The sequence below is a fragment of the Centroberyx gerrardi genome, chromosome 8 (genome assembly GCF_048128805.1).
Source record: "Centroberyx gerrardi isolate f3 chromosome 8, fCenGer3.hap1.cur.20231027, whole genome shotgun sequence".
Taxonomy (NCBI): domain Eukaryota; kingdom Metazoa; phylum Chordata; class Actinopteri; order Beryciformes; family Berycidae; genus Centroberyx; species Centroberyx gerrardi.
This window is the reverse complement of record NC_136004.1, coordinates 28,351,158-28,367,568: the sequence shown is the minus strand read 5'-3', so window position 1 is coordinate 28,367,568 and position 16,411 is coordinate 28,351,158. Positions and strand designations below refer to the sequence as shown.

The 16,411-nt window shown below is 45.4% G+C and overlaps 1 protein-coding gene across 2 annotated transcripts in view; it reads left to right on the top strand.

Annotated features, from left to right (window-relative positions):
- The first annotated feature begins 692 nt into the window (after positions 1-692).
- Positions 693-16,411, top strand: part of LOC139916160 (protein transport protein Sec24C) — an 18,111-nt gene continuing 2,392 nt past the window's right edge. The window contains exons 1-19 of one of the 2 annotated variants that reach the window (XM_078285339.1): positions 693-908; positions 1,468-2,272; positions 2,761-2,840; positions 3,214-3,267; positions 3,470-3,581; positions 4,393-4,520; positions 4,687-4,819; positions 5,573-5,682; positions 6,218-6,330; positions 7,632-7,823; positions 8,153-8,249; positions 8,754-8,858; positions 9,030-9,197; positions 9,546-9,642; positions 10,107-10,255; positions 10,775-10,913; positions 11,733-11,854; positions 12,301-12,480; positions 13,322-13,528. In XM_078285339.1, the coding sequence (XP_078141465.1) occupies positions 1,519-2,272; positions 2,761-2,840; positions 3,214-3,267; positions 3,470-3,581; positions 4,393-4,520; positions 4,687-4,819; positions 5,573-5,682; positions 6,218-6,330; positions 7,632-7,823; positions 8,153-8,249; positions 8,754-8,858; positions 9,030-9,197; positions 9,546-9,642; positions 10,107-10,255; positions 10,775-10,913; positions 11,733-11,854; positions 12,301-12,480; positions 13,322-13,528 (2,940 nt within the window). In that variant the 5' untranslated portion in view covers positions 693-908; positions 1,468-1,518. Of the gene's footprint in view, positions 909-1,467; positions 2,273-2,760; positions 2,841-3,213; positions 3,268-3,469; positions 3,582-4,392; positions 4,521-4,683; positions 4,820-5,572; positions 5,683-6,217; positions 6,331-7,631; positions 7,824-8,152; positions 8,250-8,753; positions 8,859-9,029; positions 9,198-9,545; positions 9,643-10,106; positions 10,256-10,774; positions 10,914-11,732; positions 11,855-12,300; positions 12,481-13,321; positions 13,529-16,411 lie in introns of both variants that reach the window. The other variant, XM_071904964.2, reaches the window with a different exon arrangement.

Genomic DNA, 16,411 nt, shown 5'->3' with positions numbered 1-16,411 from the left:
TATTTGTTAGATTATTGCTAATTAGCCCAGTCAGCAACATCTTGGTTTACAATTAATATATCAACTGTACACTATAATTTGCTTGGTTTCATATTTGTGATTTTTTTCTTTCTTTCATCATCAGTCATCAGTTTTAGTGTCATATTCCTGGATCTTCTGGTGAAGTATTTCAGTTTTGTGGTCTGTTGGTTTATCCTGTGGAACTGTGATCTGATATGTTTTATGATTCAGTCTTTCACTGTGTAACAACAACCAAACACCAATAAAGTCAAAAATCAATTATGCTTTTGTCTCTTAATAGACTAAATTTTAATATAATTTACATCAGATTGATGCTAGTTACTTATGCATGGTTAAAATACTAGGGATTCATATCAAGGATTCTTGGCTAAAAAGACAGGAAACCCACTACTGTACAAAAGGACCTTTGTAAAACAAAAATAAATAAAGCAATTGCATTTTAATTTAGTGCAGAATCCTCGCTACATATTTGTTTTACTTTCATGTTCGGAGACCTACTGTATTACTCAAAAAACGTTGCAACGCGTTCGTCAATAAGGCTTTTATTTTGAAAGACCATTTTAATTGTTCTATTCTCCCTTTCAGAGTTTTACTTTGAAAGCCAAACTCGGAAGTCATACTGTTTGGTTATTCTGGCTGACTTAACACTAGTATACGCATAGTAGGAAGACGGTGTATTTTGTAACAGCGTGAAGCTAAAGATGTGCTACTTTATTATCATGGATGTTTGTTGTCACCTGACGCAAAGCCGAATAATAAATGATTCACCTCATCAGCAGTGAAATCTTTCATGGACAGTCTCACCGAAGAAGGGGAAATGGGGACGAGATAAGATAAGAACAAGTGCGATACTGAGCAAAGCCCGCTGCTTCCAGTGATGTCCAAAGGTAATGTGTTCAATATTTTACTATAAATGTGATGAACGTATTTTAACCTATTGATCTGCTGTCCTTGTGAGTCCCACAACCGTCTCAGGACCGACACAGGGCTTCAGACCTTGACGGGAGCTGTCAGTCGCAAGTGATGCTGTTTTGTGGGTTGATGAAATAAAATCAGCCGTGCAAAATAAAATAAGTAAAATAAAAAATAAGCACGACAGTAATTTTACGACAATTGATATCAGTTTACGTTCTTCTGATGATGCATTGAGGCCTAGGTCAGGTCGCTTGGTATCAACAGAAATTAAAAGTCTCTCTATCAAGCTAGGTAGCCCACTATTAAGGATTTAGGCCACTGAGACAGCTGGTAAAGTCACAGGATCAGAGAACTTTTCAAAGGTATTATTAATAGTATCTAAAGCAGGAGATAATCAGGCTCTTTTTTTAAGGCTGGCAATAGTGTTAGCACACCTGCAATAAACAGGTTCATTTTGAAATAAGAAAGAAAAAAAGAAAAGTTGAGAATCATTTCATGACCCTGATGTGCATATTTGTGTTGCCACTCTAGGACACGCCTCCAAGGAGAAAAAGACCCTATCAGTGCTGGTTATGGAGGAAGATGGACGCCCCTGCAGCCAATCAGAGTCAAACACCCTGTCAGCCGTGGGCGGGCCAGAACGGCTGGTCCACCGCTTCAACTCAAGGACCCCCCTGCAGCCCCCTACCCAGCTTTCAGCATCTCAGCCTGGGCTTGCCTTCTGACCAGAGTCCCTCCTACGTCGACCTGCAGCCATCCATCCAGGACTATCAGAGCAACTACATCACCTCATCATCCACCAACAAAACTCATTACAGTGCACTGTACCAAGCATCTCATGTTAGCAACAATTCATCAGCCGCCACGCTGGTTGCCAACACCGCTGATCAGAACGCACCTCTCTTTCTTTCAAATGCTAACCAAAGTCTTCACATTTCATCCACGGTTCCAGTTGCAAGCCACGGAAAAAATATACCTCCATCTTCTCTTCCTCTAACAAGTCAAAGGCCGCAGCCTAGCAGACCCCAACCCATGTCACTTTGCTCCTCCCACAGCCCTTATGAAGCAATCCCCCCCCCTTTTCAGCCTCCATACACACACCAGGGTATACTGAATGGACTTCAGTCACCATATCAACAAGATCTGCCCATTAGCCCACCATCAGTCGGACAATGTGTAAACCAGGGGCCGCAGAGCAAACCTCAACCTACTTTTGGGAGTGTGAATGTGGAGTCTCCTCCTCTGGCTGGAGGTGCTGGATACACACCTAGCCACGTCTCACCCACCTCTCCTATCCAACAGCAACCTCAGTGGACACTTCCACCGCACTATAGGGGTAAGAGTTACCTGTAATACCTGCATGGCACACTGTCATGTTGCAGAGAAACGCATGGGAGGCTGAGTAGTGTATTCACTGTGATTAAGACACTTGAACAAAATAATTTATGAATACACAGGATCTGCTGAACTAGGCTGAACAGTTACTGCTCAGTAGTTCAGAAATCATTTCTATCAACAGTTAGAGGACAATGGGACAGCTGACAGCCAGGGCTATCAGAGAAACCACAGCACCTTATCAACCACAAACAATACCCAATCTAATGCACTACACAAAGCATCTCATGTTAACTACACCAACCACAGTGTATGCCAACACTGCTAATCAGAATACACCTCTCATTCTTTCAAACAAGTGGTGTAACCTGACTGAAAACAGACCGCTCAGCAGTTCAGATCACAATATTGTAGCTCTGTGATAGGCTGACCTAGGATTTTGCCTCCATCTTCCCCTTCCTTTGTCTAACTTCTCCGTCTTTTCCTCAGGAGCCGTATACGAGTCTGTCCCTGATGCAGCTGCCCATCCTTACAAAGAGCCATCACAGGACGGGAACATCCTGCCGCCGGTGGGGAAAATAACAGCGCCAAAAACTCATTAAAGGGCAAATCCACCCTCAAACACTTAAACACTGTTAAAAAAATGGCTGTTGGCGATGTAGCTTGGATTATGTGGGAAACGTAGGAAATCACTAACTGAAGTAGAAGTAGACGAAGCAGGTTGAGGAATTGAACATAAAATATAAAATTATTAACATTTTGGCATAATTCTGGCTGTGAACAGTCATGCTTTTTTACTATGTCTGTTTGACTGCCAGATATCACCTCAGCACAGTCTAGAAAAACAAAATCTCACACCAAAAAAGTTGGTAAAAAAATGGTACGTTTGAAATGTTTAGGTGTGTTTGTACGCTAGTGAGTCGTCATATCTTCTCTCTCTAGTCCCCCAACTCTGAGTCTCGTTATGGCCTGGACCCTAAGCTCCTGCCCAGCGCTGTAAGTCCTACTCTCATTCTCACTCTTCACTCTTATTTTTATCATCTTTTCTTTCATTTTTCCAAATCCTCTGACACTGCAACACCACTGCATAACCCACCCTTGATTGAAGTTTTACAATACTCTTGTTGATTGACAATATTCTACTTCTCTGTCTTTCTCTCTCTCTCTCTCTCTCTCTCTCTCTCTCTCTCCCTCTCAGGTGAAGGTGATGGCGGAGGACAGGGCAGAGTGGGAGGGCAAAGTCTTTGTGTCCGAGCCCAGTTCCTCTCTTCCTCCTCTGGCAACCACTTCCTGTATCATAGAGGATAGAGGTGAACACATACACTTTTGTCTAGATCTGTGTTGCTGAGGCATACGCCATGATTGTGCATTTTCTCCTTTTCAAACCTATCCCAGCTCCCTGTCGGTATGGCTGGGCATTGTCAAGGAGTCAGTATCAATATTATGGGTCCCAATTTGATACAAACTATACAGTGTATCTTTCTAGCATTGTGACACATGATTATGTGCATTGTTGATATTGATTAGGGGACAAAGTGAGGCAAAACTCATTTTAATAATTCCATTCTTCTTAAATAGGCAAACTGAATGTAAGGAATGCAGACTTCTGTGTGAAATAACTAAAAAAAACTTGTAATAAGATGTAAACGCATTGGAAATGCATAATTCTCTGCAAATTGCTAGTAAGCAGGCTCGGTTTTATCAGATTTTACCGCAGGCTGTTGGAACATTCAAGTGGTGTCTAGATAGTTATATGGGAAGTTGTTATATTATCAGGGTTTAAAAAACAGTTGCTTTGAGATTAGCTGGCACTGGCTAAATGCTGCCAGCAATTACTATTGACAGAAGTAGTTTGGTCAAGCGGGGCCTCTGTACTTCTTGGAGCCACAGTGAAACGATCACTACAGTGCCACCTGCAGGAGTGGAGTCTTTATAAAGACAAAAAAAAAAAAAATTACAGAATGAATTCTGAATTAGAAAAAATAATATCGCAATGTATTGGTGTATGTATAATTTTTTTTTTAATTTTCACCCAGCCCTACCCATCAGCATACTGTGTTTCGCTGTACTTTAAACTAACCTCCACATGTGATCAGTGACTTTGTCTCTGTTGAACTCCAGGTAACGCGAGTCCCTGTGCCATCCGCTCCACCTCATACTGTGTGCCCAGTGAAGGCCAGATCGCCCTGCTCAGCCGCCTGCCCCTGGGAGCTCTGGTCACCCCTCTGGCAGCACAAACCGCTGGAGAGGTTGGTGTTTCACTCAGTCACTGAAGACATTTATTCTCTGTTGGCTTGATGCTGGATGTAAAACAATTTTGCCCGGTTAGAGACCACATTTTTGATTGCCATTGATATAATCACGATTGTTAACATGTATAGCTTGTGTGTGTGTGTATGTTTGTCCCCCCAGCAGCCCCTGCCGGTACGCAGTGAGCCAGAGTGTGTGAGTGGTTGTGGGGACTGCGGGGCCTCCATGTGCCCCGCTATGGGCTGGCAGGACTGTGGCCAGAGGTTTTACTGCCCCTTCTGTGGTAAACTCAGTGAAGGTACGACACACACCGCTGCCTTTGGACGAAACACTCACCTCTTTCCGAAGTAAAATAGCAAAATAGCATATTTTTTTTTACAGCTGACGCTCTTTCCCAGAGTGATTTAGAAAGTGTGAATACATCAAGGTTCAGTGTCTTTCTCAAGAACGCTTCGACAACACACACGGCTGTTAATGCACGCACGTTGGTTGATGCAGGGGTCGAACCTGTGACCTTTTAGCTAAACAGTTGGTTTTTGGCTTTGTTAGCTAGGTAACTAGCCAGCAAGCTAATTTAACAAAGCAAATGATGTCTATGTTAACACACAGCTACTAGCAACTTCTAACGCTAGCTACTCGCTGTGTAAATTTAGCTGTGTTCACAACAAGACCGTAATGGTTATGCAGCTAACCAGCAGATACTATGTAGCTAACAAGCTGACATCATCTAAACACAAAATTGATCAGATCTATCAGTCATGAAAGGATCAGTTCCCAGTCAAAAACGGCACAGAAATGAACCGTGTGTATTCCACACCGTTCAGACGAACAAATTCAAAGTTCAGAAATGATCAGCCATTGCTGCCCAAAAGCTGCAGACCTCCACTATGGCTGCCAGAAGGTGCGTTATGTCACCTGAAAGCCCTTTATAGAAAATAGACTGCATGGTTAACTGCCATAGTGTTTGGTAAAGCGACCCCGATTGTAATTTCTGGCGTTTGTAGCCTGATTTTCATGCAGCAGCAGTGATCTCTGTTCTCCTGTGTCTCAGTGCCATGGCAACACTACCAGCCCACCAAAGGAGTGGAAGGTGTTCGGGTCGATAGAGACAAGAGGCCCGAACTCAGTACGGGATCCTATGAGATACTCAACTCTGAAAAGGTAAGACTGACTTTCTACTATTGTCAGTGTGTGTTAGTATACATTACCTGCACTTGAATATGTGCATTGGCATGTGTGTGTATGTCTGTGGTGTGGTATGAAGTGTGTGTGGCTGTATAGTACATGTGTGCGACAGGGATTGCCAAACATTTTCATGCCAGGGTTAGGGTTAGGGTTTTTTTTTTCTCTTCTAATGTTGCGCTGTTCTGTTGTGCGTTTCCTCGCGCTCCATACAGGTGATGCTGTCAAATGGGGCTAAAGCAACATCCAGTAAACATTTCATTCTGTTTCTTGTTTATTTAATTTCATTTATTTATATATTTATTTATTACAAAAAAAAAATATATATATATAATGGGATGGGGGGACCCTCTCCAGATGATGGCACCCTCCTGCGTTGAACCCCACTTCGGAAAAAAATATGGTGAAAGCTGCTGTTCCGTGTGTCACAGTGTGTGTGTGTGTGTGTGTGTGTGTGTGTGTGTGTGTGTGTGTGTGTGTGTGTGTGTTAAATTATTGTTGTGTTTCATCCCAGGGTGAACCTGCTGCACTGCTCCTAGCCATAGATGTGTCTGCCTCAGCGCTGAGAGGAGGATATTTGGACTTTGTAACACAACAAATACACACTCTGCTCACCTCTCTGAATAGGTACAACTCACACACACACACACACACACACACACACCTACTTAATGGTATTCCTACGCAGATCTGGAAAGTCTGGAAAATAAATTTGATCATCTTCCAGGATTGTACAAAAAGTCTGGGAAAAATCAGTGTTGGGTCAGTCCCAATACACCTACAATATAAATGCAAATGTACGCAGCTGTAGACCCCACCATCACATGCTGGGATATGTGAGTGTATGTGCTGACACTTTTAGGCTTACTGTGCATTTATGAGCTATCAGATATATCAGAAGAAATTTCACATGAATGCCCTCCAAAGTCGGATGATGAAGTCAGAAATATTCCCGAGCTTGTCAGTTATGTCGCAGTGGTGACTGCAGTGGGGAATGGTGATTTGTTTGAATGAAGTTCGTCAAATTAGCTTATTAAGCTGCAGGAGGTCTATATTTGTTTATTGTATTGGGTTTGATTTTACGAAAAAAATAGCACTTGAATGCAACACTGTTTATGAGCAGCTTTGGAAGTCCCAAGTCGGACCTTCCTACCAGCACATGAACGCACCGTGAAGTCAGGATGTGCATCATCTCAAGGACATGTACATCGTGACATGAGTTAGTTAATGTGCGTAATGTCTGACAGTTATAGTGCAGTTATAGTGTTTCTCAAGAGGAAGGAATGCTGTTATTACACGCATATATCATGTTTCTGTGGACTTGTTATTCTCTTTATTTGCTTACCTTTCTGTATGATCCTGTCCAGATGTATTATAGTTACAGGAGGCATACTGTTCTCTCTCAACAGTGGCCCCTTTTTATACTAGTTTGTGCAGACTAGTACAACAAACACTAGTGTGCTGTCTGCAGTACCGAGGTCCCTGGGAAAATACAACCCATGAATCATCATATGTCAATCATCGTTCAGCAATGTCTTCTGCGGGATTATACGGAAAGGCACGATGCATGGCACTCACTTTCACTGCATTAACACTATAGACATATGGTGAGAAAGAAGTTTCTGTATGCTATAGGCCTAATAACTTTATTTATATAGCACCTTTAATAACAGAGTTTACAAAGCGTTTTTGGCAGTCAAAATAAAAGCAGAATACTCAAAATGAATTTGTAAAAGCAATGGAACAGTGTGAAACAGGAATTAAATTAAGAGAAAAGAAGAGGAGGAGAGGACAGAGGTGGAGCAGAGCAACATCTTATTTATATTCTATTTTTCTTTGCTGTATCCTCTTTCTGTTTTCGGCTGCAACAACCCAGTTTCCCCACGGGAATCTCTAAAGTTGAATCTTATTTGTCCGATCTGTTGCAGGGAGGACGGTGCTGCCCGGTCAGACGTCCGGGTTGGTTTGATGACGTACGACAGCAGGATCCACCTGTACGACCTCAGCCCCGCCCTGTCCCGCCCGCACATGCTGGTCGTCACGGAGACGGAGGACCTGCAGCTTCCTGTGAGGGAGGGGCTTCTGGTGTCCCTCAAAGACTGTATAGACAACATTGACAGGTGACAGACGTATTGATTGGCAGCGTTTGACAGGCGATGGATGTATTTTGTAAAAGCCTGTCCTCATCTAACTTGTTATACCTCACCCTTATAGGTAGCAGCCTACTTTTTATGTAATGTTCTACTGTTAAAACTGCATTATGCAAGATTATTATGTAAAAATTCACCTGTCTTCTCAGCCAAAATCACAAAGTTGGGCTGCAACAGAGAGGACTGTCCCATCTCTCGGTACTGAAGTCCTCAAAATTCAAACAGTTACCTCTCTTGAAGCCGACAGTGCAGCTTTAATTATTCCTCAGTGTAACCGTGTGTTGTGTGTTTGTGTCCAGTGTGTTGCAGCTCATTCCTCTCTTCAGTCCAGAGTGTGATGACTCCAGTGGAGTTCCTCTGGATCTGCCTGTCAAAGCAGCGCTGGCCATACTGCAGGTCAGTAAACACAACACAAGCACTGACCAGTCCCCGGTCAAAGTCTATTGAAAGTTTATTTTGTACAGTATGTATTGAGGCTGCACAATTATGGTTAAAAGAATAATCCTGATTAATATGCAGGCTACTGTGACCACAATTGATAGTTTGTGGGAGAAAAGTTATTTTACTGCATTGTTTGCATCCTCTATTTACATCTTGACTATTTTCAATTACAGTGGACGCGGCAAAAATAAATGAAATGTTTCAGTACAGCCGATATACCAATATCGAGATATTTGATTATACACGATTAATTGTGAAGCTCTAGTATGGATTAAGTGGTGTCATGTGCTATAAAGAACGTTGTGGAAGCATTTGTTCTGTACTGTATACTTCTACATGCTTTTGTTGTTGGTCTTTTTGTTGGTTTCCTGTTACACCAGGGCAGTGCGAGGAAAACACTGGGATCTTTTGTGAGCCGTTGGTGTGAGAATCTAAAGACTTTATTTTGTTGGTTTCTAGGCGATGAGTTGTCCAGGCAAACTGCTGATCTTCCATACTGCCCCTCTGATAGAGAGGGGACACACACACTCCTCCTCAGGGTTCTTTGGCTCCAACAAACCAAAGGTAAAACACACACACACACACACACACAAATATACTCACACACCTATTCAACTCCCGCTAATTCATTTGGGGCAACAGGGGCAAACTGAGAATTTCCCTACAGGGATCATTAAATATCACAGTATTATTATTACATTATTAATTCCCTCCTATTTTGTTTTGTTTTTCCAGTCCATCTTTCAGCCATCGGAGCTAGCTGTCTCATTGGCCAAGGAGTGCGTCGGTCAGGGCTGCGGGGTGCACCTGTTTGTCCTCTCCCAGCAGGATGTGGGCGGGGCTTGGCCGGGACACGTTCCATATCTAACAGGTGGAGCTCTGCACACCTACAGCCACCTCCAGGTATAGCGGCTGCTCCTCCCAGCACTGGAAATAGCATGAAAGTAGCACACGCACCTGTGCACCGATCATTATTTTAGCCTATCAACCTATCTGAAGAAGTTTTGAAGTTTTGTATGTATAACTAACAATCATCTGTTTATGTTAATATACTGTATATGCAGTCACTACAGGACTAACCGCTGTGTGCAGTTTACTGACGTCACGTTACATGATTTCTGGGTATAGAAGTCCTCAAAACTCAAACCGTTACCTCTCACTGCCGTTTAGGGCTGCGTAAACTGCTTCGTGAGCCTTTGGGTAAGAGTTGGATGTTCCAGTGCGGCCTGATTTTATTTATTTTCACAACAGGGGGAACTGGACAGGGAGCGTTTCAGCACCGATCTGAGGAGGACTGTGGAGACGGACACAGGCTACAAGGCCCAGCTCAGGATTTATGTCAGCAAAGGTGAGAGAGAGAGAGAGACTGTGGCCGATTATCAAATCCAGGAACGCTGAGTCGATACTTGTCCTTGTGTCCTTGTGGAGAAAGTTCTTCCCAAGTTGTCTTGGAGAGAACGATCTCCTCATGAAAGCGAACAGAGAAGCTTCCTTACAGTTTGAGATGGACTGTGTGCTTCAGGTCGCGCGTGTGATTAATTAAGACACACAGCTGTTCATTTTCCAACCTGTTAACCGGCTCTGAACTGTAGACTCGCCATGAATCTTGGGGCTTTCAATTCGTCCTCGTCGGTCAAGTAAACTTCCTGGATCTTTATTAGTCCTCTGTCCTCTTGTTCTTTTGTTTTCAGTGGTTAGATATTATATAAAACGCACAAGAACACATATTGAGAAAGAGCCTGTGTGTATGATTTTTCAGCTGATAACCCTTCAAAATCCCTCTGATAACATTATTATTCCCCGTTTCCCCAGACTTGCGTGTGTCCGGCTGTTATGGACTGTTCATCCCCGGGCCTAGCCCCTGTCAGGTCGCCATGGCAACCCTTGATTGGTGGACAACGCTGGCAGTGGAGCTCACACACACCAGAGCTCTGGATGAGAAGAGGGGTGCAGCCATACAGGTGGGTAGAGCGGAGTCGGGATAGGATTGGATGTTTTTTTTTGTTTTTTTTTGCCAGTTTACATTAAAAATGTGTGGGATTTACAAAACTGTGACTTTTGGAAGAAGTTTTTACTCCACTGTCCAGGGCCTGCTGATGGAGTGGGGGGTTTACTGACTACTTTTCAATTGATAAATGGATGTTGTTGTAACAGTTAAAGAGTTTGGTTTCTAAATGAGATATCCACCATTTGGAGGAAAGCATGAAAACAAATGATTTTACTTTTTTAAGGCAAGTAGGTAAGTCAAAGCCCTTTGTTGACAATGTAATAACATTTTGAAGCTGTTGTATAGAAGAAAAGTAATCATTACCTGAACTTCATCATTCAGTATCTATAAGGATATAAGGATATTCACTACTGAATATCAGACATTATAGACAAGATGGTTTCCGTTCGGTTTTCGTTCTCATTTTATAGATCACCACCATATAACCCTCTTCTTCCTCCTCCTCCTCCTCCGTCTCCTTCCTGTTTCCCAGGTTGTAGTGTCTTACAGCACCCAGACAGGAGACAGGAGGACCAGGGTTCACACTCTGACCCTGCGATGCTCACGCCACCTGCTGGACGCTTTCCGCCACTGCCAGGCTCAAACGCTACTCGCCTTCTACTGCAAGAAGAGTAAGGAATTCATGCTGTACATTAATTTCCCTGCATGTCGACATTTTGGAATGAAATTTTGCATTAACATAGATCAAGCTTGTGTCAATTTTAAGTTCCAAGTATGCAGAATACATTCTCAAGCAGAATTACAGAGACAAATCAAACCATGTAACCTGAAATTCAAGTACAAAGCAAAGCTGTGGTCACAAAGTTCACAAAATAAAGCTATTATGTCATTAAAGGTGCTATGTGTAACATTATTAAACATCCATATGTCATGGTCAGATTAATTGTGATACCTTCTCATGATTTCTGTAAACCATTTTAGTGCTACTGTTTCTCAAAATTAAGACCACATTTCCCATAAACCCTGTTGCTTCCTATCTCTCTCTCTCTCTCTCTCTATCTTTGCTTCTACGGCCAAAGGTTTTCTCTTTGTCTTTGCTGAAGAAGATAAACATGTTGGAAGTGATTTTTTCCATCGGCCTTTCACTCTTTCCACCATCTGTCGTTACGAGAAACACTGAAAGCTTTAGCTCCGTTTGCTCTGGAGGAACAGCGCCCTCTTCCTGTTTTGTGCCATAAAGCAGATTAAAACTGCACAAAACCGTAAAACAGATTCCTCGCCAAATCGGTGACACAATGTAAAATGCAGTGTAGAAGCCAGTAGAGGCTGCCAGTCTTCTTGGTGATGGTCTCATTTGTTTGCACTAATTATACTTATGTCTAAAAATGAATGTGGTAATGATTTATTAAGGTTAAAATGTGACACCTTGAGGGAACTTTAAATTAGCCCAGTAGGATAAGATGCATTTGTGCTCTGCTGTGCCTGTCCAGTGTACTGTGCAGCGCTGGAGCGCCCTCTGCAGGAGCTGAGGGAGGAGCTGCAGACGGAGGTGACAGAAGCGTTGGCCTCCTACCGCAAACACTGCAGCTCCGCCTCGGTGTCTACTGGACAGGTGAGGTTCAGACAGACCGCACACACAGATACATGACTGCAGTGAAAACATACACTCTATCAAACCTGTTATAGTTACACATTAAAACATGCTGCCTTCCAAATCACATTTTGGAATTTTGGATTGGATGTGGATTTTGGAAAAGAGTTTTAGGAGCGTAGAGACTCTCTAGCTTTAAGTTAATTAAAGTTTTATTCCTATCCTTTATAACCTTTTTGCTCTTTGTTTTCCATCTACATGTCTATTCTTCGCTGCTGTGGTGCTGCTGTGGTTTCCCCTCAGGGAAATTCCCCTCAAGTTCATCTTATTTTATCTTTCTGTTTCTTCACCACAAAGCCAAACTGAACTAGGCCATGAGTTAAATTTGAAACTACTTGATCTCACATACTCTGTGTGTGTGTGTCTGTGTGTGTGTGTGTGTGTGTGTGTGTGTGTGTGTGTCCTAGCTGGTCCTCCCTCAGTACCTGCGAGCCCTCCCGGTCTACATCAACAGTCTGAGGAAGAGCGAGGTGCTGCTGCCGGGCCTGCGGAGCTCCGTCCACCAGCGGCTGCAGCAGCGCTGCCAGGTGCTCAGCATGGACGCCTGCAGCACCGCCACACACTTCTACCCCCTGCTGGTGCCGCTGGTCAGTACGACACACACACCGCACTCTGTGTTGATTAGGGTGAGACCGATATATCAGGCCGATATTCTGCCCTGCAAAGCTAAAGAGCAAGACAGAGTAAAACTGAGAAAAATTACTTCATTATCTTCATCTTCATCGTCTCCTGAAGAGACACAAAAGTACTTTTAATGAAGAACTTTGTAACGTAACTAGTTACGCTTTAAAGTCAAGATGAAATGAAAATTGCATTTTTAACCCTTTTAGATCACATCCCCGGTCATATTGTGCACCTATTTAACAATATATGCCAAAAAAAATACAAAAAATCTATTTCTTTGTATTCTTATATCAAAATCCAATCATGTTTTCTTCCTGTAAAACAAAATATGCCGTGTGCTTACGTAAGCATGAACCAACCAATTTCAACCAATAATATCATGACACAACAGGTGAGGGAGGTGTGTGTGGAGCCAACAGTCCTCTGTAGCTCCATTTCTCTCTCTAGCTCCGTATCGCGCTAAAGTCTAAGCCCCGCCCACTGTTTAGCGGTCCAATCAAATGCGAAGGATTTGATTTCAATCCCTCTTGTAACTGTACACCGCTCAAATATTCCGTTTCACTGGGAAATACGTCACAGTACAGAAGCTAAAGACGCTCTAACTTCCGTTTCAGTGGGACTTTAAGATAAGTAACAAAGTAACTCATTTTAAAAGTAACTTTCCTCAACATTGCATATAATATTGAAGTAGCGACCTTGGCATTGCCTCTTTTTGCCTTTGTAGAAAGCCAGACGTTTCTTACAGCCTATACATCTCTGTAGAGATTCTGGTTGATAATTTTCCTCCCGCTCGGTCGCCTGCAGCCGCTGTCAGCTGACGGCTCCGGTGACGCCGGCCCTCCAAGCCTGGAGGGGGCGCTACGCTGCAGTGCCGCCTGCCTGGAGCCCAGGGGCCTCTATTTGGTCCACGGGCCCCTCGCCCTGCTGCTGTGGGTGGGCACCCACGTCCCGGCGTGCACCCTGGTCCAGCTCTTCAACACCAGCTGCTTCTCGTCCCTGCCCTCTGGAGAGGTGAGAGATTCGAGGGAAGGAGGATGGAGACTGGAGGGGAAGAGTGAGATGGAGTCAAGTCAAAATTCTAGTTTATTTATAGAGCACATTTCATACAGGGATTTCACAAACATGAATACAATTAAAAACAAGGGAAATACTCACATTTATGAGCTGGTAATTCCCCTGCCATGCTTTTATCAAGTTTTGTCAATGATGCTATATTCTGGGCGTGCTCACAGAGAGGTCACAAGGTCAAAGGTCAAAGGAGGACGTAGTGGAGGAGAGGAGGAGGTAGTGGAAGAGAGGAGGAGGTAGTGGAAGACAGGAGGAGGTAGTGGAGGAGAGGAGGACGTAGTGGAGGAGAGGAGGACGTAATGGAGGAAAGGAGGACATAGTGGAAGAAAGGAGGAGGTAGTGGAAGAGAGGAGGAGGTAGTGAAGGAGCGGAGGAGGTAGTGAAGGAGCGGAGGAGGTAGTGGAGGAGAGGAGGAGGTAGTGAAGGAGCGGAGGAGGTAGTGGAGGAGAGGAGGAGGTAGTGGAGGAGAGGAGGAGGTAGTGGAGGAAAGGAGGACATAGTGGAAGAAAGGAGGAGGTAGTGGAGGAGAGGAGGAGGTAGTGGAGGAGAGGAGGAGGTAGTGGAGGAGAGGAGGAGATAGTGGAGGAAAGGAGGAGGTAGTGGAGGAAAGGAGGAGGTAGTGGAGGAAAGGAGGATGTAGTGGAGGAAAGGAGGAGGTAGTGGAGGAAAGGAGGAGGTAGTGGAGGAAAGGAGGAGGTAGTGGAGGAGGTAGTGGAGGAGCGGAGGAGGTAGTGGAGGAAAGGAGGAGGTAGTGGAGGAGAGGAGGACGTAGTGGAAGAAAGGAGGAGGTAGTGGAGGAAAGGAGGAGGTAGTGGAGGAGAGGAGGAGGTAGTGGAGGAAAGGAGGAGGTAGTGGAGGAAAGGAGGAGATAGTGGAGGAGAGGAGGAGGTAGTGGAGGAAAGGAGGAGGTAGTGGAGGAGAGGAGGAGGTAGTGGAGGAGAGGAGGTGGTAGTGGAGGAGAGGAGGAGGTAGTGGAGGAAAGGAGGAGGTAGTGGAGGAGAGGAGGAGGTAGTGGAGGAGAGGAGGAGGTAGTGGAGGAAAGGAGGAGGTAGTGGAGGAAAGGAGGAGGTAGTGGAGGAGAGGAGGAGGTAGTGGAGGAAAGGAGGACGTAGTGGAGGAAAGGAGGAGGTAGTGGAGGAGAGGAGGAGGTAGTGGAGGAAAGGAGGACGTAGTGGAGGAGAGGAGGAGGTAGTGGAGGAAAGGAGGAGGTAGTGGAGGAAAGGAGGACGTAGTGGAGGAAAGGAGGACGTAGTGGAGGAAAGGAGGACGTAGTGGAGGAGAGGAGGTGGTAGTGGAGGAAAGGAGGAGGTAGTGGAGGAAAGGAGGACGTAGTGGAGGAGAGGAGGTGGTAGTGGAGGAAAGGAGGAGGTAGTGGAGGAAAGGAGGACGTAGTGGAGGAAAGGAGGAGGTAGTGGAAAGAGGAGGTGGTAGTGGAGGAAAGGAGGAGGTAGTGGAGGAAAGGAGGACGTAGTGGAGGAAAGGAGGAGGTAGTGGAGGAAAGGAGGACGTAGTGGAGGAAAGGAGGACGTAGTGGAGGAAAGGAGGACGTAGTGGAGGAGAGGAGGTGGTAGTGGAGGAAAGGAGGAGGTAGTGGAGGAAAGGAGGACGTAGTGGAGGAGAGGAGGTGGTAGTGGAGGAAAGGAGGAGGTAGTGGAGGAAAGGAGGACGTAGTGGAGGAAAGGAGGAGGTAGTGGAAAGAGGAGGTGGTAGTGGAGGAAAGGAGGAGGTAGTGGAGGAAAGGAGGACGTAGTGGAGGAAAGGAGGAGGTAGTGGAGGAGAGGAGGAGGTAGTGGAGGAAAGGAGGACGTAGTGGAGGAGAGGAGGAGGTAGTGGAGGAAAGGAGGACGTAGTGGAGGAAAGGAGGAGGTAGTGGAGGAGAGGAGGAGGTAGTGGAGGAAAGGAGGATGTAGTGGAGGAAAGGAGGAGGTAGTGGAGGAAAGGAGGACGTAGTGGAGGAAAGGAGGAGGTAGTGGAGGAGAGGAGGAGGTAGTGGAGGAAAGGAGGACGTAGTGGAGGAAAGGAGGAGGTAGTGGAGGAGAGGAGGAGGTAGTGGAGGAAAGGAGGATGTAGTGGAGGAAAGGAGGAGGTAGTGGAGGAGAGGAGGACGTAGTGGAGGAGAGGAGGAGGTAGTGGAGAAAAGGAGGATGTAGTGGAGGAGAGGAGGAGGTAGTGGAGGAGAGGAGGACGTAGTGGAGGAGAGGAGGAGGTAGTGGAGGAGAGGAGGAGGTAGTGGAGGAAAGGAGGAGGTAGTGGAGGAAAGGAGGACATAGTGGAAGAAAGGAGGAGGTAGTGGAGGAGAGGAGGAGATAGTGGAGGAAAGGAGGAGGTAGTGGAGGAAAGGAGGACATAGTGGAAGAAAGGAGGAGGTAGTGGAGGAGAGGAGGAGATAGTGGAGGAGAGGAGGAGGTAGTGGAGGAAAGGAGGAGGTAGTGGAGGAGAGGAGGAGGTAGTGGAGGAGAGGAGGAGGTAGTGGAGGAGAGGAGGAGGTAGTGGAGGAGAGGAGGAGGTAGTGGAGGAGAGGAGGACGTAGTGGAGGAAAGGAGGACGTAGTGGAGGAAAGGAGGACGTAGTGGAGGAGAGGAGGAGGTAGTGGAGGAAAGGAGGAGGTAGTGGAGGAAAGGAGGACATAGTGGTGGAAGAGAGGAGGTGGTAGTGGAGGAAAGGAGGAGGTAGTGGAGGAAAGGAGGACGTAGTGGAGGAAAGGAGGAGGTAGTGGAGGAGAGGAGGTGGTAGTGGAGGAGAGGAGGAGGTAGTGGAGGAGAGGAGGAGGTAGTGGAGGAGAGGAGGAGGTAGTGGAGGAGTGGAGGAGGTAGTGGAGGAAAGGAG